Source organism: Narcine bancroftii, chromosome 6 (genome assembly GCF_036971445.1).
Source record: "Narcine bancroftii isolate sNarBan1 chromosome 6, sNarBan1.hap1, whole genome shotgun sequence".
Lineage (NCBI taxonomy): Eukaryota > Metazoa > Chordata > Chondrichthyes > Torpediniformes > Narcinidae > Narcine > Narcine bancroftii.
The window spans coordinates 126862595-126886429 of NC_091474.1; the positions used below are offsets into that span (position 1 = coordinate 126862595).

The 23835-nt window shown below is 39.5% G+C and overlaps 2 protein-coding genes across 6 annotated transcripts in view; one reads left to right on the top strand and one right to left on the bottom strand.

Moving 5' to 3' along the window:
* The window catches only part of LOC138736462 (serine/threonine-protein kinase MAK-like), a 31328-nt gene extending 31027 nt beyond the window's left edge, over positions 1-301 (top strand). The window contains exon 5 of the mRNA XM_069886033.1: positions 185-301. Within this exon, the coding sequence (XP_069742134.1) occupies positions 185-200 (16 nt within the window). The 3' untranslated portion in view covers positions 201-301. The remainder of the gene's footprint in view (positions 1-184) is intronic.
* A 192-nt stretch (positions 302-493) lies between these two features.
* Positions 494-23835, bottom strand: part of LOC138736458 (katanin p60 ATPase-containing subunit A1-like) — a 79854-nt gene continuing 56512 nt past the window's right edge. For 3 of the 5 annotated variants that reach the window (XM_069886018.1, XM_069886019.1, XM_069886017.1), the window contains one exon: positions 496-2291. In XM_069886018.1, coding sequence (XP_069742119.1) covers positions 2215-2291 — 77 coding nt within the window. In that variant the 3' untranslated portion in view covers positions 496-2214. Of the gene's footprint in view, positions 2292-23835 lie in introns of all 5 variants that reach the window. The other 2 variants (XM_069886021.1, XM_069886020.1) reach the window with 1 other exon arrangement.

The window sequence follows — 23835 nt, forward strand, 5'->3', positions numbered from 1 at the left end:
TTAGAAATTTTCTTAAAATGGTTAAACTCTTTGTGCTGTATCATGTATCGTTTCCATATTGTGCTGTTGGATCCTACATTTTGCCAAGCAGATAGAGTAAACTAGGAAAGCAAGAGAAATGGTTAAGTCATTGAGAATTGTGGTAAAGAAAGAAATTGTTCCTTTTCATTCATATCTTATCCAGGATTCTTTCATCGTGACATGAAACCAGAAAACCTCCTTTGCATGGGACCAGAACTTGTAAAAATAGCTGATTTTGGCCTAGCTCGTGAAATTCGATCTCGTCCACCGTACACTGATTATGTATCTACAAGATGGTAAGAATAACGTTTTACAACTAATGATATAATTTCTGATGTGGCTTTGTATCATGTGACAGCATGCCAAAGACAGCTGTGAATTATGCACAAAGTAGGCAATAACAATTACAATTTGCAGCTGAATGTGACAACCTGTTTACTAGCACCTGTAGCTTTATTTTTAATTAGAGGAGAAAAAATACAGATATGATGCGGGTTGATTCTTGCCAGAGTTAATGTTCAACTTGGAAGGCTGTGATTTCTTCATCTACAGTTTGATTCTCAAGAACAATCTGTTGTTCCAAACTTGGTTTTTAAAAAAAAAAAATGGAGAATGTTATTACTTAGTCAAAAATTAGAGAAATAGTGGAACAATGATGGATTGTTTCTTTTGCAAACTCAGGTTATGAAAAATAAAACATTACTAAATTCACAACATGATGCTTTTCCACCCATAAACCCTGACCCTTCCTTGTGAATGGATTGTACTGTTGCAAGGAGGTTGTTAATTTTGAGTGTTGACCTTTGATTTTGTTTTACTCTTTTGTATTTTCAATGGTTTCCAGGAGCATAAGAAAATAAATAGTTGGAGTAAGCCATGAGGTCCTTAAATTGTGCTCCATCTTTCAATAAGATCATGGTTGATCTTGTAGCGGGCTGAGTGATCACGTGGTTAGATGGGCCAAATCGCCGTCCTGGTCATCCGAAACAAGATGGTGTGGGTCCCCCTTTCCTACCGAGGAGAAGCCCGTGGTTGGCAACACGCATTGCCTGGGGGACAGCACCGCTGGACAGGGAGTGACACCACATCACGCTGATGTCACTTCCTAAGGCCAGCGTGCATCTCCCAGGAAGTGGGTGATCTTCTCGAGCAGCGTGAGGAATTAAAAGTCTAGTTACTGGTTCACCTCATGCTGTTGTGGACATCTCTCTTTTTGGTAGTGCTGCCGTTAGCATACACTACAATTTGATTTTTTTTGTACCTTGGCTCCTCTCTGTAACCCTTCACTTCAGATCAAAAAAATCTATCTTCGTCTTGAATATATTTAACAATATTGCTTCCTCAGCTCTTAGACTAAAGAATTATGACTTTTGCAAAGAAGACACTTCCTCGTTTCCCCAATTCTAGATTCTATATGAGTCAAAACATTGTCCCATTATGTTCTTGTGTGTTTCTAACCTACGCTTTATCTGATAAAGTTCCTGGCGTGTTTATCTGTGTTGTATAGAGCAGGTTGCTTCTGCTCCCAGATTCCTGTCAGAAGTATTTTGGCTGTGAAAAACAAATGTAGGCATTGGATGTTCAGTCACAATCTAGAAAGTTGAAGCTCCTTAAGAGTAAATCCAAGTTGGAAAGATTCACTGTTCTTTTTATTTTCCCCCAAAAAAATCATCACTGTAATTTAAACAACACTTGAAAATGTTCTGCTCTTGAAAAGGTTTCCTCGTGTCATGTCTGCAGTCCAAATGAGAAAGTCACGCAAAATGAGTATGTTTAACCAGGAGATGGAGCTAATGCACTGCATTCAGGTGAAACCAAAAAGTTAGTCATTTGGCTTTCATTTGAAAAGAATCAGAACTTGTCATCGTGAATAAGTCCCAAAATTTGTTGTTTTGTAGCAGCATCACAGCACAAACATTCACCTTTCAACAACACAGAAAATTTTCACAAAGTCAAAGGTAGTGTCTCTGGTTCATTGAACTTTCAGGAACCTGATGGTAGTGGGGAAGAGGCTGTCCTTGTGCCACTGCTCATCTTCAGAAGCAAACTTTTGCTGTTGATTTATATATTGCATTTCCTTGCATAAATGTTTACTGTTTGTTACAGGTATAGAGCCCCTGAAGTTCTTCTTCGATCAACAAATTACAGTTCTCCTATTGACATGTGGGCTGTTGGTTGTATAATGTCTGAGCTCTACACATTGAGACCCCTTTTCCCTGGGTCTAGTGAAATAGATGAGATTTTCAAAATTTGCCAAGTTTTAGGAACACCTAAAAAGGTATGGAAAGTCAAAATTATTTTGTGACTGGTGACTTTTATACATAGCTTTACTTAGCCATGGAGTAAAATAGAACAATAATGTTCATATGATGTTGAATTTGACTTTCAAAAGCTTATATGACTTGAGAGGGTTTGGATTGAAAGGGAAGACATGTGGCAGTGTGTAGTAATTTATTTGCCAAAGCCTCTTTTAACTTTACAAAAGTAAAACTTATGTATCCTTTCATATCTTGAAGCAAAATCTCTCCTGGCACTGGTAAACTAAATTTAATACTGATCAAAGATATTTTTTCTCATATTTATTTCATTCCAAAATCTGCATTCGGTCAAGTATTTCAGTACTTCTTATGCTGTGATTTATTCCTTTGTTAAACAGTTTCTCCATTGCTTTTATTGGATTTATCTAGAATATCTCAAATGCCTAGTCTTTCAAGCTCTCATTGCATATCTGTTCCTAGGTTCACTCTTGTTTTAGCAACCCCAGATACATAATATCGTGTATTTTCCACTTCTCCATTTTCAGTTGACTTTTTCTTTTCCCCCTCTGTTTCAGTGTTCCAGCCATCGCACGCTTATCTTTAGTAATTCACTCCTTGCTGTCTCCTGGAAACTCTTACCTTTGATCATGGCCTATTCAGTCCAAGTGTCTGAATATTAGAACCATTTTATGGATATAATTTGAACCTAGTTTTCTGTATTTGGTAAATATATTTAGAGAATAAGAAAATTCAGTCCAGTTTTGCCCAAATCACATTTTCTTTCTTTGACAGTATAATTATGTGAATGATCTTACTTTTGTATCAGATGACTTTTATGTATGTATGCACATACATACAATGCATATGGCAATAAATTCATTATCATTATCTTAGAATAATTGGTCCGAAGGTTATCAGCTTGCAGCGGCCATGAATTTCCGCTGGCCTCAGTGTGTACCAAATAACCTCAAGACTCTGATTCCCAATGCAAGTAGTGAAGCTATTCAACTAATGAGAGACCTGCTGCAGTGGGACCCAAAGAAGCGGCCAACTCCAAGCCAAGTGAGTTGCTGTTGCTATAAAGTTGACTAACTCAAAATTAATTGTGGAGAATTGAGGTGACCCATGATCTTTCCTGATCATTAAGACGTTGTGCAGGATGTCTTCACCAAAGATCTTTCCAGATCTTATTACAGATTTGTCCAGCTAAATCAGTACAGTAATTGAAACAAAGAAGCCAATCACCATCAAAAGGCAAGTAAAGCGAGGAGATCCCCTCTCCAATTCTCTTCAGTATTATAATGAACCCACTCATTTGATTAAAAACAAGGAGTCCAATTAATTTCAAGACAAGAGGATTACTAGATAGGCACTGGAGTTAGCCAGTGATATTACAATCTTGAATGACTCGTATGGCAATAAAGCTCATGGTATTTCAAAGGGTTATCTACTTCATCTGATTTTTAAAAAATCTAAAGATGAGAGAGCTTTTACTTGTTTCTTGACATGCCCTAATAAATTGTTTAATAATGGGGCTGAGCTTGTTAAAAGTAAGTGCGGCTTCTACAAAATATTTCTAGTAACCATCTAAATTATTGTGCACAAACATGACAATTTTGCCAGGAAGGGGTAGGCTAGTGGATTTTTAAAAAAACAATCCATGTAGCCTAGAGCAGCAAATAAGATGTGTGGTTCTGATAAATGTCTAAATTTAGGGATGCTGGCTTGTAAGGCTTTAAAAACATTTGGGTAGTCCATTGGTGGAGGAGGGGACGAGGGATGAAAATAGCACCAGATTTAATTTCCAGAAAAATATAATTAAATATAGTTTGGCACAATAGTTGAACCTCACCTAGACAATTGCACATATTTCAAATTTCTATATTCTGAATAATTACTGGCAACAGTCAATTTTGGATCTAAGAGAATGTACTCGACAATGAGAATGTAAACAAATTGGGGCACTGTTTTAGAGAGGGACAGCTCAGGCTGACTTAATGAAAGTTCTTAAAGTTATGAAAAGGTTTTAAGGGTACAAATTTTTAAAAAAAAAATTGGGGCCCTGAAAATGTAAAATGGCCAGCAAGAAATACATCCCATGTAATAAATGTCACCAATCAAATTGCTCCTTGCATCCCAATTTTAAAATCAGTATTTCACCACTGAAAAATATATATCCATCAAAATATGGAATATAATTTTAGACTCCCTGTGTAGTTCTGAATTTATTTCACTCTCTATGTTGCTCATTATATTGGTATATTCTGGAATACCCAAAGGATGTTTTTGCTACTTTGAATGAGAGAATTTATCAAACTTGTTTTTTTAAAGTTAAATTTTCATTGCACCTATTTCTAATTGAAGAGCTTGACTTGCCCATTTCTGTTTGATTTTCTGATGCGGTTCTAGTTACATAAGTAAGGAAATTTCTTTGACGTGTTCATTGCCCATTCTTTATGAACTTGGAAACTGAACATCAATACAGTGATCAAATAGAAGAACTATGAGAGCCATATTCTTGTTTTGATCTGCTTTTCCAGTTATGTAGATGGAAGATAAAAGTCACAACACCCAGGAGCCATGAAACTCTGAGATTGCTCCAATTAGTTCAGATTTGTTGATAAAATGCTAGCTTTGTAGTTTTTTTTTATCCAATGGCTTTATTATTAAGACACTGCTCACAGCTATGCTCCAGAATGATCTTGTTTTTTTTCATTGTATTTGCAGGCTTTACGATATCCCTATTTCCATGTTGGTCAAGCTCTGGGAACTCCTCAGCAAGTGCAAGAGCAAGGAAAACGGCAAAGGGAAATACAACACAAATATCCAGTTAATCAGCCAAAGCCTGCACCACCACCTCAACCCCCTTCCTTACTTAACCTGCATCCACCTTCAAGACCTTTACAACAAATGGCACCCTCTCCGCATCAAACTGATTCAGCAACAGATACACGTGAAATGAGAAACAGTAGTGAACAAGCAAAACCACATCAAAATGTTCTACCTTCAATAAATATCAAAATGTGTAAAGTAAGAACCCTGCATTGAATACGGAGGATAGTTGGCAGCGTTGGCTAGCATCTTGAACATAATCTGGTTGTTGTAAGGTGCTAAATTTGAAAGTAGTTTTAATTGTCAACATCATAACTAGGTCAAAGCATAATGCTTAATACATTATTCTGTAGTAAATCCATTAAGTTGCACTTGTTGTGAACAATAGGATTATCAAATGTCCCCTTGGTAGATAAGTATCTTATTTTTTTATGATTGGCTTTTAAAAGCTTGGTATATGCTGTGATGTTAGCACTGTAGAACCTCAGAGTTCATGAAGAATTGGGCTAGGGAAATTTGATTATATTTTCTCATTTAATGACATATGAATAGACATTAAGTTTGGCTTTTTTCTGGGGCGTATTTTTGAGTTATAGCTAAAATGTCTAAATCATCTGATCACTGGTTTGTGATGCAGAACCAGGGCACTCCTGCAGAGTGGGGCTGTCCTGGAAATAATGACCATTTAATTATCATTAAATAGTACGGTGACTTTTTTACTCAGCAATTGAGTCCAGCGATGTAGTTTTGGAGCTGAGCAGCCAGAAACTTCATATATGGCCCCTCTGCATTAACTGACATATCTACACGACCCTGTTAATGTGAATGGGTTCGTGATCTTTTTTAATGTAGGTTTCAGCAAGGTATTTAAAATTGACAGCATTCATGTGTTTTCAAATTTTAAAGTTTGTTTTTTCAATTTTAAAAACTTGCTTCCAACATTCCTAAATGTCTGATCAAAGACAGGATAAAGCTTCACAGTGCGAGGTATCAGAAGGCCGTTTTCCCACCACCCATGCATGACCTACACATCACTTGAGTCGGGAAACCAGACCTATGTGCAATATTTCTGTATAATTCCTATAGACTTGGTGGCCTCTTGCTATCGAAACATTGATTTTTACTTTGTCTTGTGTCACTGTAATGTCTTGCAATAATTTTCAATGCTACAAGCTCTTCATTCAAATGAAATACTTGTATTTGTTTTAATGCCTTGCACACCTCTATTGATGTCCCCCAAATACTTTACAACCTGTAAAATCTAATTTTAAAAATTTTGATTATGGATAAAGATAGATCTGCAGTCAGGGTTCAGCAAGCATCAGTTATGGAAATAGATTCCAGTTAATACTCTGACCTGCTGAGACCATTTTTTTCCCCAGCTGATATTTGGCTAGAATACCAAACATAATTCCTGCAATGTTCCCATGTATCAGTTTGTCTGATTGGTTGAACTTCTTCTCTATCAATGCATAATTTTGTCAGTATTACAATATCGTCCTGCCTCTGTTTTGTTTTCTCTTGTGCTCAAATCTAAAGCAGCCTATCATTACAGAAGCAGTAATATTTACATCTAAGAATGCCAATGAATCACTCCAAATATTGCAGTTATGCCTCTAATTTTGTTTTAATTTTTGTTATTGTAGCTCAACTTGTTATATTTTGTTTGTAATCCCAGAAAGCAATCAAGACCGAGGATAATATTTGCAACAGTACTAACCCAAAAGGCAGCGCTCGACGATGGAGCCATACTATTTTGAAAGATTTCAACAACTGGAATGATTCTGGAGATTTGGTATTTGGTTCTTCAACTAAAAATACAAACTTGAATGATAAAAAAAGACTAAGTCAGGAATCACAGTTTAAGTAAGTAAACCACCATTCTGTTCAATTTAGTCCAATTTACTTAGAAATTGTAAATGATTTGAATCTTGTTACTTGCAGATTGGAAAGCCTTTTTGACTTTCCTCCTTCAAATAGTCAATCAAGCAGTAAGAATATGCCTACAGATAGTCTGCCTCAAGCAGATACTACATCTAGAGCTTCTTCAGCTAAATACCACTATCTGAAACAATCAAGGTATTTGCCAGGTTCGTAATAAATGGTCCATAATATTTTGATGTTAGCGAGAGAGTATACATCTTTGTTTAACCTAAAAAGATTGCTTAGATTTTACAAACATAACTGTTGCTCCATCAGAAATTGCATTTGTGTCTTTCTCAGGCAATCTCCATTTATTGTGGTTTTGTTTAAAGTCATTATTCCTAATTTAAAAAGTAGTTAACATTTTTCTCCATAATATTTAATCTTAAAACTCAAGTTCATCTAATCTTTATTTTCTTGTTGACCTAGTGTTCATCAGCTCCATGTTACAAGCCTTGGGTAAAATAGTTTTTTTAAAAATAACACTGGTTTGTCATGTTTGGTTCACCATGATTAGCACAAGCCCCAGACTTGTTACTGGGAGTTGAAACTAATTAGTAGAGAATTTACTAGAAAATTAGAACCTGCTTTAAGCATCATCCAGTGCATGCAGCATGAGGGACTATTTTTCATTTTACAATGTGGAGAGATGACTGATTTTCTGTTTCAGGGAATGTTGGGAACAGTTGGTGTCTTTGGGGATTTAACTATTTTGTCTTTTTGATCTTGTAGGAATAAATGCCAAGAAAATCCCACTTGCCAATATAAGTAAAGATTTCAATGTTCACAATCTCTGGGCCAACTCTAGCTTTTCCAGTAAACCTTTAGGAGTAGTTGGAGGAGCTCTTCCCCTCAACTGCACCAACACAGGTGAGATAATGCATGACTTGCTGTGTTAATGTTCTGCAGGTGACTTTTTTTAAAACTTAGATTTACTTCTGAGGCTCTGATCTTTGCGGGAGTATAAATTGAAGTAGGTTTCTTTCCACCCCCTTCCCCCCCCCCCTTTTATTATGGAAGTCGGTACTATTCAAGAATACAACCTAGAATTTGTAGGCAAATTCTTGAATAGTATTGACTTCCATAATAAAAGGTGGGGGGTGGGAAGAAGCTCAGCATTTAAAAAGGGGTTCTCACTAATAACCAGATTGAAAAGCTTTACAATTACAATATGAGGGCAGGAAAACAATTTTTTTCCAGAGCTGTTCTGATACAGGTTATGGAGGCTGATTTGAATGTTTTTTTTAATTGTCAAAAGCAGTTGCCACTTATTTTCTTTTTCAGTTTATGCCACTGACACTGATGTCTCTGAAGGATACACATCAACATTTCATAAGAAAGAAGTTGGATCTGCCGGCCAAAGAGTGCAGTTAGCACCAGTTGTAGAAACAGATTCAAGTAAATATCAAACACCTGCTCAGTTACAGAATGTGATATTTCAGTTAAATATTCACAACCCTTGGGTCTCTTTGCTTTCTCTCTCACTTTTTGATTTTATTTCATGAATGAGAATAACCAACCAACATTTCATTCTTGTGGTTATTAATGCAATTGAGACAGCTATTCTAATGCATGAAGTCAAACCCATTTTCTCTTATTCTGAAGATCTAAAACCTAAACCATGGTAGACCCATGTTTCTGTATGCTCCTGCCCCACTGAATTAGTATAATCTTACCACGACTCCATTTTGCATCCCCGTTCCAATGCCTCCCCACATACATCCACGATACCTCACATGCGGATTCCCTGAACTTGACTGCCTAATTTTCACTATGGACATCCATTCTCTTTACACCTCCATCCCCCATACAGAAAGTATCAAAGCCCTTTGTTTCTTTCTTGACAAGAGACCTAACCAGACACGCTCCACCACCACCCTCCTCTGCTTGGTGGAACTTGTTCTCCCCCCTAATAACTTCTTTGATTCATTCCACTTTTCCACTTTCTCCAAATCAACTATGCCTGCCTGTTTGTGGGCTTTATGGAGCAATCCATGCTAAAAAGCCTACACAGGCAAGGCCCCTCAACTCTTCCTCTGCTATATTGACCACTACATCGGTGCTGCCTCATGTGCCCATGATGAGCTAGTAAATTTCATACATTGGACTACCAACTTTCACCCCAACTGCAAATTTGGTGCAACTGTCCCCTTTTTTGATCTCTGTCTCCATGTTGGGAGACCAGCTTCCTATAGACTTTTTTTATACAAATGCACGAACTACCTTGACCCACTCAGTCCCTTTGGCCTCATGTACGGTCAGATCATGACCACCCATAAATTGGAGGAGCAACACCTAATTTTCAGTCTCTGCATTCTCCAGCAAGATGGCATTAACGTCAACTTCTCCAGTTTCTGCTAGCCCTTGGTTTCCTCTCCATCCCTCTGTCATCTTCCCTCCAATTCTCTACCCCCTTACCCCACTGTTCACAGAGCCATTACCCCCCTTCCCTCCCTTGGCCACTGAGTTCCACCTCCTGCCTGTGGATTTCTGCCCCTCCCCACCATTTTGTTTGGACACCTGCCCACATTTTGTCCATACCTTGATGAAGGGCTCAAGCCTGAAACATTGGTTGTGTATCTTTATCTTTGCTATATAAAGGACACTGTTTGACCAGCTGAGTTTATCCAGAATTGTTTTTTTTTAAACCACAGTGTCTGTTGACTTTCATGTTTTACTTCCACAGAAATCCTCAACAGGTCAGGCAGCATTTGTGGAAAGCAAAAAATTTGACATTTTAGATCAATGACGCTTCAACTGGAAAGTAGAAAGACATATTTTGAGTTGGAAGGAGAGGGGTAGAGAGAACAAAGGAAATGTCATGATGGGCTGGAGATGGTTGTACTGGTGACATAGTACGTTTGGAGCCATTTGATAATTGAAGAATGAGGCCAGATGGAAAACAAAAGAACATGTTGGATCTGTGCTGGGGAAATTCAGCAGGTTGTACAGCAACTACAGGGTAATCAATGTTTGGAGCCTGAGCTCTGTCAAGGTACAAGCAAAAATAGGCAGGCACCTGAATAAAAAGGTAAGGGCTTGGGAGAAGAAGAGAGAGTCAGGAGAATGGAGCACTAACAAGAGGTCATACGTGGATAGTGGAAGGGTGGAAAAGAAAAACATTGAGAAATGATGGAGCCAAGGGTGGCTCTTTGAAGAGGGAGTGGGGGGCTGGAGGAAAGAAGACATAGGGATAGGGAAAGAGAGACTCAGGAGAGGGGTTTAATGGAAACTGGAGGTCAGTGTTAATGTCATCTGGTTGGGAAGTGGAATAACATTGAATCTGTGAGATGCTAGACACTAGAAATGAATGCCAAAAATGCTCTGCAAATTGGGCAGCATCTTTGTAGGGAAAGAAAATCTTAGTGAAGGTGGATGATCTTGCATCAGAAATGGTTGGTTCTAACACAAATATGAAACAGCTTTTTATATTAAATTGTTGAATTCGATGTTGAGACCCAAGGCTGCCTGGACTGAAGGTAAGGTGGAAGTCATTGAGTGTTGCTAGTGCAGGGTGCTCCCTCCACTGTGCCATAAACTCGGTTTTCTCCTTCAAGTTCTATACCAACCCAGGAACATTGCTGTTGTTCACACCTTTGGCTGGTAATTTGAAAGAGATAAAAACTTTTCATGATCCATAATTTTGATGATGACTTTATTGCTATGTTGAGGAAACTAGGCTATGAAAAAACTTCTAATTAATGTAAAAGTGTTACTTGGCATATTTCTGGTTTGACCAATGAGTTAAAGATTTTTGTATTGGATTTTGTATTTACTTGTGAAGAAAATTTGCAAGGGATATCCAAAGTAACAAAAACCTATCCTATTTACAGATTATGCATCTTGGAAATCCAGCCAATCACAGTTGGGATTTCAGCCATATAATTCAAGCAAAAGCATCAGTGGGTTAATGCCACATCCACATCCAATACATGGGCGAATTGACTGGTCTTCCAAATACGGAGGACATAGATAAAAATAGATCTAGATAACATTTAGATGCAAGCTGAATAGTTTTTTTCTCCATATTAACTGAAATGCGATTTTGAGTGAAAATTCCCCATGCTTCAGGATGAATTTCAGAATTGCAGGTTGGGTTTCTTTCCATTGTAGTTCGGGTTTTTTTTCCCCCACATCTAGAAAAATATTTTTCAAGAACCTTTGAAAATTTGCTGCTTAATAATTTAATGCTTTTTACTTTTTCCTACTTCTGTATATATTGTGTAATGTACATAACAATTTTCAGGATTTTATTATTTTGTTAAAGGACAAGTTAGTTGACGCGTGCAGATATGTTTGCACATGAAAGTAATATTTATAGGATACTCTTGACAACTCTGATTTGAAGCTGTATTAAAAGTGTGAGCCTGTGGCAGTTCAGGGGGCATGATTTTTCAAGGGCTACTCTTTTGTAGTTTGCAGCAAACTTGCTGAGTAATCTTCATTTTTAAAAAAATTGAGGATTAAAAATATTTATTTTAACCTCTTCCTTAGGAATAGACTGCATTTTTTTGCCCCGAGTGCCTATGTCATTGGCTAAAAAGAAATTGGACTGTGGTCTGCACATTTTTCTTTCTTTGTGCCAGGGAGAAATTCCTTCCTCAGGAGCTTGAATAAATAATGCTGCCTCTTGGAAATTCTAACCACAATCCCTCTGTCCTGCTGTGAAACAACACCAGTTCATTTCCACTTCTGCTCACTGCTCCTTGTCTATCTCTACCCCTTCTTTCCATGTCCAGCCCCTTTCATCATAATTTTTAGTTGGGATTGGAAGTAATTTGTGGAGAATTACTTTCATGGAAGAATTAACTTTAGGTCCTCAGAGCAATGTTTTGTGTCCAGCATTAGCGCAAGAGTGCTTGGTTTATATTTTTGTAGTCCATGTATCTAAAGAATTGAGCCACATACAAACAGCATCAATATTTTGATTGTACTTCCCTAGTAAGGCATGCTGAGGAGATTTTAATCTGCTCTTTTAAAATTACCTGATGCAAATGACTGTATTTCCATTTTCTGAAAGCCTCCCAGATTGGGTTTATGGTTTAATGAGGCCATTTCTTTCTCTGCCTTCACAACAGCATTGTGGCAAGCCACAAATTCTTAATTTTTCTGACAATGTGATGCCCATGTTGTGTATGTTCATTCTGAACATATGGACTATTCCATAGTTAGGAAGAAATTCAGATACATGATGTGACACTGTTTTCTTTGTGAAGTTACTTCTGGTATTCAAAAATAAAGATTGAATGGTCTCTGATGCATTTTATATGTGGAATGTTTTCAGACATTTTTTCAGGTCTTCGCTGTTGCAAACTGTAATCATCTTTAGTTTTCTGATGGTGTATGGGTTGTTCATTTGTCATTTTTTTAAAATCTTTTCACTATTTGGAAGAAAAAGCTCATGCTATACTTCTGAAGCATACTCTGCTATTGGCATCAGTCTGTTCATACCCATTATAACTTGTAGTGTCTGATTAGCTATCCCTTAATAATCAAATCAAATTGCATTGTAGCAATGCAGGGAATTGCAAATATGATAAACGAGCTTGGTATTACACATTTTATAGTTATGGTTTGAGATCAATGATTCACTTTTTCTATAAATACAAAGAACTGTTAATTTGAAAGATTTACTGTTGTGACGAATGTGTTTATGGAATCAATCCAAATGTCAACATTAAAATTATTAGTTTTAAATATTCCTCTTGTTTTTTTTTTTGAGACTTTAGTTCATTAATGTCAGACACTGCATATCACATTCTATAGGTTCACCCTCTGCTTGTCCAGTTTTATTAATTTTACAAGAATGATGGGTATGTTTGGTACAAAAGTGGAAAAATCTGGATTATCAACTGCCACCTTGACCAGATAATGTCTGCCAGGGCTTTGTATTTATCGCTGGAGTTCGCACATAAAAAAAATTGTCTGTATTCAAGTTTTAAAAGTTGAACAGCTGTCTTTTGAGTTTAAGTTCATGTCTTGCATGTTTCATTGGTTCCTGGGAGTGGAGAAAGAGCTTATAGGGTTGAGAGAATAGTAGATGTGATGGATAAAGTACATCATTCATGCAGAGAATTGGCATAGACTAGAAGTTGAACCCTGCACTCTTGTTGTTCTGTGATTATATGAATATTTTGAGGGTGCACCTTTGAAAAAAAATCACAGAACTTTATCTTGGAGTGTAATAGTTTCCTTTCACTACTCTTCCTTTAGCTGTTCTGTTTGATCTGGATGCAATTTTCATTCAGCAGTAGTGATTGTTCTCAGAAGCATCCATTTCGGAAAAGTACAGACTGCTGGAGGAACTCTGCAAGGTGATGGAAGGAAATGGACAGTAGAAGTTTTGGGTGTTTTGCCCAGAAATTCCTCACTGCATTACTCTCCATTTTTATCAGTTCTCTGTACTGATCTAAAAGTCTTCCATAAGATACTATTGTACAAGCTCCAACACCATTGCCGACTGTGGATTCCATACACTCAGCACTCACTGTGTGGGGGGAAAAACTTGCGTCTTGCACCTCCCCCCCCAGACCCCCATCCCTGCATCTAAAACTATGCCCCCTGGTGTTAGCCATTTCAGCCTGGAGATAAAGCTTCTCATCAACTTGCACACCTCTATCTGATCACCCCTCACCTTCCATTACTCCAAGGAGAAAAAATCCCAAATTCATTCAACCTATCCTCAAGGCATGCTGTCCAATCCATACAACATCCTTGTAAATCTCTGCATTGTCTCTCACATTCATCCTGTAGTGAGGTGACCAGATCGGAACACAATGTTCCAAGTACAGACTAATCAAGGTCTTGTACAGCTGTGACATGATGTCACATTAACTCAATCCCATGATTAATGAAGGCCAATACATCAGTGGTTCCCAGCCTTTTTCTTTCCACTCACATCCCACTTTAAGTAATCCCTGTGCCATAGGTGCTCTGTGATTAGTAAAGGATTGCTTCAGGTGGTATGTGGGTGGAAAGAAAAAGTTTGAAAACCACTGTTTTAATTGTACCTAATTGACTCGTTATGTGCACGGTTTCATAACTCCAAAGGAAATGGGCCAATGGCAATTTTTCTCAAGCAAAATATTTCAGTAACAATTGGGTCCAGAGCAGTGATTCTCAACCTTCCATTCCTACTCACATACCACCTGAAGCAATCCCTTACTAATCAGAGAGCACCTATTGCATAAAGTAGTATGTGAGTGGAAAGAAAAAGGTTGAGAACCACTGCCCTACACCTTAACACTATCAACCCGTGCAGCAGCTTTGAGTGGATCCCAAGATCTCTGTTCATCCACACTACTCAGAGTTCTCCCATTAACATTGTATTCCACTTTCAAATTTGACTGACCGAAATGAGCCACCAACACTAAATTAAACTCTATCTGCCATTTCTCAGCCCTGCATCCTATTAATATCTCTGTTTAATCTCTGGCAACCCTCCCATCTATCCACAAAGTGTCATCTGCAAACTTACCCATCTTTCCACTTCCAGGTCATTTAACAAAGAGGAAGAGTCCCAGAACAGATCCCTGTAGAACAACACTGATCACTGACCTCCAATGCAGATTGCAAAACATCTACAGCTTTCTTTGGACAAGCCAATCCTGTATCCACAAAGCAAGGCCTCCCTGGATTCCATGCTTCCTTGCTTTCTGAATGAGCCTTGCATAGGGAACTTTGTACATACATATACATACAGACACTGCTCTACCTTCATCAGTGGGATTTGTTACATCCCCAAAGAATTAAATCAAGCTCATGAGACACAACCTTCCCCTGATGAACCTGAACTGACTATCCCTGATCAGACTTTTAAAATTCTTGTAAATCCTATCTCTCAGGATCTCCAACAGTTTGCCCACCACTGAAGTCAGACTCACAAGTCTATAATTTCCTGGATTATCTCTACTCCCTTTCTGGAACAGGGTAATGAGATTTGAAACCCTTCAATCTTCTGGAACTTTGTAGATTCAAGATTTCTTTATTGTCATATAATAGCACAGAACATGTAATATTACATGAAATTGTCATCTGCCTGCTGTAAGGCAGAGTCGCTATTAGTGTTGCCTGGCACCTCTTACAGTAAGAGAGAAAGAAGCAAGTCGTTTCAGACACTGAGTATCCATGGGTTTGCCTCCAGCGCTCCCACAGCAGACTCCTGTTAGTTTCATTGGCCACTCAAAATCCAAATGTCCGTCATGATCAGGAATCCTTCAGAACCTAAGGCCCTTCTTGCCCTCAGCACCCCCTTGCATCCTGGCTCCAACGCCTGGTACCCATGAGGCAGTCACCAACAGACTGCAGTCTAGGTGGGTCCCTCAGCTGTTGAGTCCCTCGCTAGTTTACTGCTGTGGTCACCTTCCCTGTACAGTCATCTCCTCTGCTTCTCCTCCTCAACAGGAGTTGTTCTTCCCACTTCTGGTGCCCTGCACCAATCTGCTGGTGGGAGTCTGCAACCCCTCGTGGCTGCTACCAAGCACAGGCTCCACCAGCTTGGGCACAGATCCCATGGTTGCAGGACTTACAAACACTGACAGCACTTAACAGGTTATCGGCATTTAGGATCGGGTGGTGGAACCCTTTGGAGCAGCACTGTGTCTCCTTTCTCCCAGGTCTGCAGCAGCATCGCCATTTCTTTTCCCCCCCCATTCCCAGTGATGATGCGAACATCATTACCGTTGACTCAAAACCTCCTCCCTTGCTTCCCACAGTAGCCTTGGATAAATCTTGTCTGGCCATTGACGATTTAGCTGCCGTAATTGATTTAACCAAGACTAAACAAAACCCCTCATTCAATGTTTACTTTAATATATAAACCATTTGTGATGTATGCTTCAAGAATGTGACAAGTTGTCACTGAAAAGTAAGAAGGGAAATATTCTGTTACAATTTTAACTTGGAATTAAAGAGATTGGAGAAGAAAGGAGCATCTAGTTAGACTGCACAACAGAGGCAAGCTCTTTGGTCCACAATTTCAATGCTGCTCATTTTCCCAACCTACCCAATGCCATATATAGTTTTAATGGATTGGTGATTTAAGTACAGGAAATAATTTTTCTGAATACTTTCTAAATATTGTGAGAATAACTGCCTCCTCCAGCTCTCCAGGAAGTGCATTCCAATCTCTAAACACGGAGTTGAATTCCATTATGAAAGAATTCTGCCTACTAACTTAAATCCTTGACTTTGACATCCCCACCAAGGGAAAAAATACTTTTACTGTCTGTCCTGATAATTTTATGTACCTCCATCAGGTCAACCTTCTGCCGCCTCCACTCTAGGGAAAACTGACCTAACTCATCCAGTCTCTCCCAAGAATAACAAAGCTCCAAACCCAGCAACACCCTGTTGAATCTCCTCTGCATTCTGTCCAGCGCAACACATCCTTCTTATAGTGTGGTGACCAGACAGCACATAATAAGACAAATCTACTGCAGGAATAACTCATCTTTAAAAAAAAATTTCAATAGGCTATTTTTGTAACTCTGCAGCTCCACCTAATAAATACACCAAAAATGCTGGAGGAACTCAACCGGTCTCTTCAGCATCTACAGGATGTTTCAGGAAAAATCAGAAAAAAGGCAGAACCAGGATATATGAGAATGGCTCAGAATTCAAACAATGGGGGAAGGAATCCAGACCAACAAAAGATGTGATAAGGGGACAAGGTTAGAATTTATCATGTCTGTGAGAAAGTAGACAGGGAATGGAGAGACGATGGGGCAGGTGGGGGGAGGGGGGTAGTAAGATGCTGAAAAGACCAGCTGACTTCTCCAGCATTTTGGTGTGTTTACTACAATCACAGTGTCTGCAGCCTATTGTTTCACTCAGATCCACCTCGCGATTATACATAGAACAACAATCAAATCACATTGAGAAATAAACAGCTGACAGTATAGAATGAAGCAAAACCTCAGCAATGTAATTTTACACCAGGGTAGGACAGGCAAAAGAATGGAGATATAAAAGCCATGAAGAGAAAAGTGGTTCCTTTGGGTGTGGCTACATAACCCAGGTTGAATTGCCTTAGGTTACCTTCTGAGATATATGTGCTGGATAAATAGTAGTAAATTAAACACATCACTGATGCCAGATTTACAGTTCACTGTGACACCAACTGTTAAGTGTATCATAACGTTCATTCAGGTTTTGGCTTCTGCTCCTTAAGGCAGAAGGAAATTGCATGTTCATTGTCCAATGCCAACAGAATTCAGGATGAGATCCATAAGATGTGGCTGCAAACTAAATAGCAAATCATCTGACTCCTCCCGAAGGGTGTTCCTGTATTTAACAGAGGGTTCCATTAGCCGAAAAGTGTACGATCTTGCAAAATGTTTCCTATGTTCGAGCCCGGTCTGCAATGCCAAAACTGGCTGGCTGAGCATTTCCCATCTCTCCGAGTTAACCAAAGTTGTCAGAGAGCTGAAGTTTGGTTTGCTCAGTAATTTACAAAAAATTACCAGCAGCAATTGGATTCACTGAGAAGATTGCAACTGATAATGTCATGGAAGATGTGGAGACTTTGCAAAGGGTACAAAGGAGATTTACCAGGATGATACTTGGCTGAGAATGTTTGGTTTCCAAGGAGACATTGGACAAATTTGAATTGCTTTCTCTGGAGTGTCAAAGGTTGAGGGGAGACTTGATTAAGGTTTTAAAAAAAATCATGGGCGACATTGACAGAATCTTTCTACCTAGGTAAAGAAGTCAAATGCAAGGCAAGAGGTGGAACGTTTAAAGGAGGCAAGTCTTCTTTTACACAGAGGGTGGAAGGTGCTTGAAATGGGCTGCCAGGAAAAATGGTGGAAGCAGATATGATAGTTAGACTTAAGAGGCTTCTAGATAGACACAATAATCTGTAGGGAATAAAGGGAATTAGATTATGTGCTAGCAGAAGAGATATAGTTTCATTTGTCACCATGTTCAGTGCAGAGATTGTGGTCCAAAGAACCTGCACTGTTGTTCCATAACCGCGGTCGAGAAAAGAGAGAATGAGAGAGATAAACACGGTAAATGCAAGGTATTCAGCTCAATAGAGAAGATTCCAGGACAAAAGTAAACAACACTTAAAATTACAGGCCACCACCTTGGCACTTGTACTCAATTAGGGCATTACAACCCTCAAAATCTAAATTTATAACTCAATAAATCCGCGCACTCCCAATTTGGGGGGGGGGGGGGGTAAAGACCTATCAGATTTCTCAGTTGGAATATCAGAGGAATGGGAAGTCCTAACAATCAAAAGTTTTCTCCCTTCTAAACCAGTTAAAACTTGATATAATATTTTTGCTGGAGTCTCACCTTCATATTAAAGACCACTTAAAGCTACAAGATCCATGGATAAGTCACTTTAAATAAAAATATCCAATTGGCACCATCTTGTGATGTCAGATAAAAAAAACATCTATATCATTGTGGCAGGTAAGCTTTTGCAGGAACAGGTGTTACTGGTCAATGTTTATGCACCCAACTTTGACGACGTCTTATATGCTATTAAGTAGGCTTCCCCTGTTAGATACCTACCTACACAGTAGTATGGGGTGGGGGGCTGGAATTGTGTGATGGAGCTGACTGTTGACTGATCTAATCCCTGCAGCACTTCGCAATCCGCCATGGCCAGGTTGTTTTCTAAATTTATGTTACAGAATGGGTTGATTTCACCCTTGGCAATTTCACAATCCCTTAACTAAAAAAAAATTCTTTTTCAAAGTTCACAATTCATACTCTATGATAGATTATTTCATTTAATCCATGCATAGTTTTCTTGGATTATTCCATATTTTGATCTCTGATTATGCATCATTATAATTAGACCTTCAACTACCCAATCATCCCATTACCCCTCTTCTTCTGGCAGACAAAAAAAAATTGTGAACATATATCAGTGATTTCCTTTCTCATAACCAAAACCTTTCTCCTATTCCCTACTTTGCGAGTCACTTAAGTGTTATTTGAGGGGTCAAATAATTTCATAGTCAGCTTCTGAAAAGGTTGCAAGGTTGGCACAGCAGTTAGTGCAATACCTTTATAGAGCCAGCAACCATGACAGGGATTGGAATCCTGCACTATCTGTGAGGAGTTTGCACATTCTCCCCATGTCTGCATGGATTTTCCTCAGGGGCTCCAGTTTCCTCCCACCATTTGAAATTTACTGGGGGGTGTCGGTTAATTAGGTGACATGGGTTCGACTGGCGAAATGGCCTGTTATCGCACTGTATGCATATTTAAATTTAAAATATGTATAAATTTTTTTAAATTAAAAAATAAGAAACACACTACCAGGATGAATTAACTAACATCTGCTGTTAATGAAATGGATCAGCATTACAGTTTGTCCATTCCCAGAATTATATAAGCAGCATCTTGATTTACAAGCGGAATTTGCTCTTCTATCAACTACACAGGCAATGAGGTTATTAATGGAAACTCAAGGCTCATATTATGAACATGGGGGGAAAAGGCAAGCTGCCTATTGGTCCACCAATTGAAATGTCAGGCTGCATCAAGGCTGATTCCCCAAATTCGACTCCTCCAATAGCATAACATTTGATCTCACGAAAATCAATGCTGCCTTTAAATCTCACTCCACAAATCCAAATTCTCTTCTGACGACATCAAAATGAACCAGTTTCTTAATCTTACAACTCCAGTCATTGACTCCCAACCTGGTTTAGGGACTGGATGCTTCACTCACTTTGGATGAGATTACACTATCATTTAAAGCAATGCAGTCTCATAGACTCCAGGCTCTGACTAATTTCCAGTGGAGTTTTATAAAAGGTTTAATGATAAATTAGCTCCATTATTATTATCAGTGTTTAATGAGGCACTGGAGAGAGGAGTTTTACCAATTACTTTAACCCAAGCATCAGTAATTTTACTCCCGAAGAACAATAAGAATCCATGTCACGTAGCTCCTATAGGCCATTATCTCTGCTTAATACTGATGTCAAAGAGTTAGCCAAGGTCATAGCATATCAACAAGGAGTGTTATCATATCTGAAGAGAATGGTTTCATAAAACAGCATCACTTGTTGTCTAACATCTGTAAACTCTTCAACATTAACAATCCTAACCACTTGACAAAATCTCCAGATGTTGTAATTTCGTTAGATGTTGAAAAAGCCTTTGATAGGGTAGAATGGAAGTATCTTTTTGCAGTATTAAATGAATTTAGATTTGGGAACCGGTTTCACTCCAGATTCACCTTCTATACACTGCACCTCAAGCATCTGTTCACATAGACACCATGACACTGCGCATGTCATGATGTTGAACTCTTCTTCTGTCGGCTCCATCTCCATGCCTACTTTCACAACCATGATTCTCTACCCCCTACTCCAATCCCTTCTTCAGCTTTAAACCTTCTTCCTCCTCCTGGACACATTTGCTTTGGATCTTTATATTTATATTTCCAATTGCTGCCGTGACATCAACCATATTGACTTCACTACTCCCCTCACTCACACCAAACTCACCCTCTCAGAATGCCTGTCTCTCCACTCCGCACCAATCCAAACCTCACCATCAAATCTGCAGACAAGGGTGGTGCACTGATCATTACTGGCCGAACCCAGATGACAACTCTCAGACAATTTCTCTTACTTACCCCTCCAACAGGACCCCACTCATCAAACCACTATATCATGCACCATCTCTGAACTCATCACTTCTGGTCACCTCCCTAGCACAACCCTACATTGCAATTTCTACCACCTATCCAAGATCCACATACCCTCCTGCTCCACCGAATTGGTCTCCGCTTATCTCAACTCTGTTTTGTCCTCCCTGGTCCAGCCCCTCCCCACCCATGTCTGGGACACTTCACATGCCCTCCATCACTTCAACAACTTTAACTTCCCTAAACTTGATTGCCTTGTGTTTATCATGGACATCCAATCCCTATACCCCTCCATCCTCCAGACTGAAGGCCTTAGAGCCCTTAATTTCTTTCTGGACAATAGACTTAACCACTCTATTACTTGTCCTCATCCTCAATAGTTTCTTCTTTGACTCATCCCACTTCTCCGAGTTAAAGAGATAGCCATGTGCATCTACATGGGACCCAGTGATGCCTGCCTTTTTGTTGGCTATGTGGAGCAATCCATGCTACAAGCCTACACTAGCAACGCATCTCAACTCTTCCTTTGCTACATCAATGACTACTTTGATGCTACTTCATGCCCCATGATGAGTTCTTTGACCATCCACTTTGCTGCAAACTTCCACCCTGACCTCAAATTCACTTGGTCCATCTCTAGCAACATTCTCCTTTTCCCCATCTCTCTGTCTCCATCTTGAATGCCAAACTCTCGACAAACATCTTCTATAAACCCACCAACTCCCCACACCTACCTCGACTACACCCCTTCCCACCCTGTCTCCTGAAGCATTCCATTTTCTCAATTCCTCAGTCTCTGTCATATCTGCTTCCAAAACGAGTTGCCTTCCTTCTTCACATAATGTGGCTTTCCCTCTACCACTCAGCACTCACCCGCATATCCTCCATTACCAGCACATCTCCCCTTGCCCCCTCCACCCCCACAAGCAACAAGAACAGCATTCCTCATGCTCTCACCTATCAAACCACCAGACTCCACATCCAACACATCCTCCTTAGCCATTTCTGCCACCTACTACGTGATCCCACCACTGGACACAAACTCCCCTCTCTTTCCCTTTCCACCTTCCGAAGGGATCACTCCATGACTCCCTTGGCCTCCCCTCCCTACCCACCAATTTCCCCCTTGATACCTACCCCTGTGAGTGCAGGGGATGTTCCACTTGCACCCACACTTCCTCCATTCTTGGGCCCCAAACAGTCCTTCCAACTGAAATAAAATTTCCCTTGTGAATATGCAGGGGTCATCTACTGAATCCAGTGCTCCCATTGTGGTCTCCTCTACAATGGAGAGACTGGACGCGGACTGGGAGATTGCTTTGCCAACCACATTAGTGTGGATCTCTCAGCGGCCACCCATTTCAATTTTCCATCCCATTGCCTTGCTGACATGTCTGTTCATGCTCTCATGTATTGCCAGACTGAGATCTCCTGTAAATTGGATTAACACCTCATCTTCCGACTGGGCACCCTCCAACTGGATGGAGTTAATATTGACTTCTCTTGCTTTCATTTAAACCCCGCTACTTCTTCCCCTGTAGCCTTTCCCCCATCTCTGTCTCTCCCTTCCCAGTCTTCTTTCACACAGACATGAAATCCTTACCTCTTCCCTTATCATATCCAATGAACACCTTTTGTTGGTCTGGAGTCCTCCCCCAGCCACCGTTGTCTGAATTCTGGGACCCTGTTTCTGGCTCATTCTGCTTATTCCTTGAAGAAGAGCTCTGCCCCAAAATGTCAGCAATCTATCTTTGCTTTTTATTGATGCCTACAAGACCAGCTGAGTTCCTCCAGCATTTTGGTGTGTTTTTAGTACAATCACAGTATAAGATTTTCATGTTTCACTCACACAAACAATATTCATTCTAATTATTTTGCATTGGAATGCAGTACCCGACAAGGGTGTCTCCTATCACTTCTTATTTTTTGCCATTGCAATCGAACCATTATCAATTAAGTTACAGTCTTCCCCAACCTTTAAAGCCATTGTCCAAATGCAGACCTGCAGAAAAGCACTTCCTCCATTCTATCCACTCTGGAATTCAGCTCTTTTTCAGGGTATAAATTGAATCTTCAAGAGTGAATGTTACCCTATCAATGGAGCTGCTCTGCAACTTAACTAATCAGACCTGTCTGTTCAGTTTAGTTGATCAGATTTCAAGTACCTGGATGCAAACATCACATGCAGATTCTCCAAGCTCCTATTAAAATTTTTTTTTAAATTTAGACATAAGCACAATAACAGGCCTTTTCAGCCCACAAACCCATGCAGGCCAATTACACTCAATTGACCTACCACCCCTGGTATGTTTTTTGAACAGTGGGAGGAAACTGGAGCACCCAGAGGAAACCCATGCAGTCAGAGGGAGAACGTACATATGCCTTAAAGACAGTATGGGATTCAAACCTCTTGTCCCAATCGTGGTGCTGTAGTAACATTAAGCTGATGTTGGAATCTAGGGGTTAAAACATTATGAAAGAAACGATTAATTAATAATTTTATATTTACTGCATGGTTCAGGGAAAAAGAGGAATGTGATTAAGTGGCAATCACGGCATGGAGCAAAGTTGGCTGAGCAAAATTGTCTGTTCCCAAAATACAGGGAGACAAAATGCATAAAACGATTTAGGAGGAATGCTCAAACTGAAGGAGATGTTGAGTAGCACAGGAGACACAGGCCAGACCAGAACAAAGAATGGCCTGCAAGAAACAAAGGGAATGGAAAACCAGTCTAGGAGGAAGATTAAGGCATGAGGAGGTGTTAAAGAGAACAGCAGAAATTGGCCAGACAGGAACAGAACGGTGATTAGAAATATCTGGGGATGAATTAATTTCTGATCAAAACAACAGGATAATCTGGCCTGGAGGATTAAGATGGGAGCGCTACACCCCAGATATCTGCAAAACAGGAGATGACTTGTGATAACCCTTATGCAAAAAGATCTAGCAAAGAAAGACAACTTTTGTTCTGTATGATAAGGTTGACCTATATAAACTGAGCCAACTGGACAATAGGGGTCAGTCTTGGGGAATAGCTCACTGTGCAGGTGACCTATGAACTAACGACTGACCCAGAGCTCTGTTAAGTTTTATTCTTGTACTGTGTAATAAATTGACTGTTGAACCGAATACCTTCTCCTATCACTTCATTCAAAGAACACGCTGGACTCAGACCA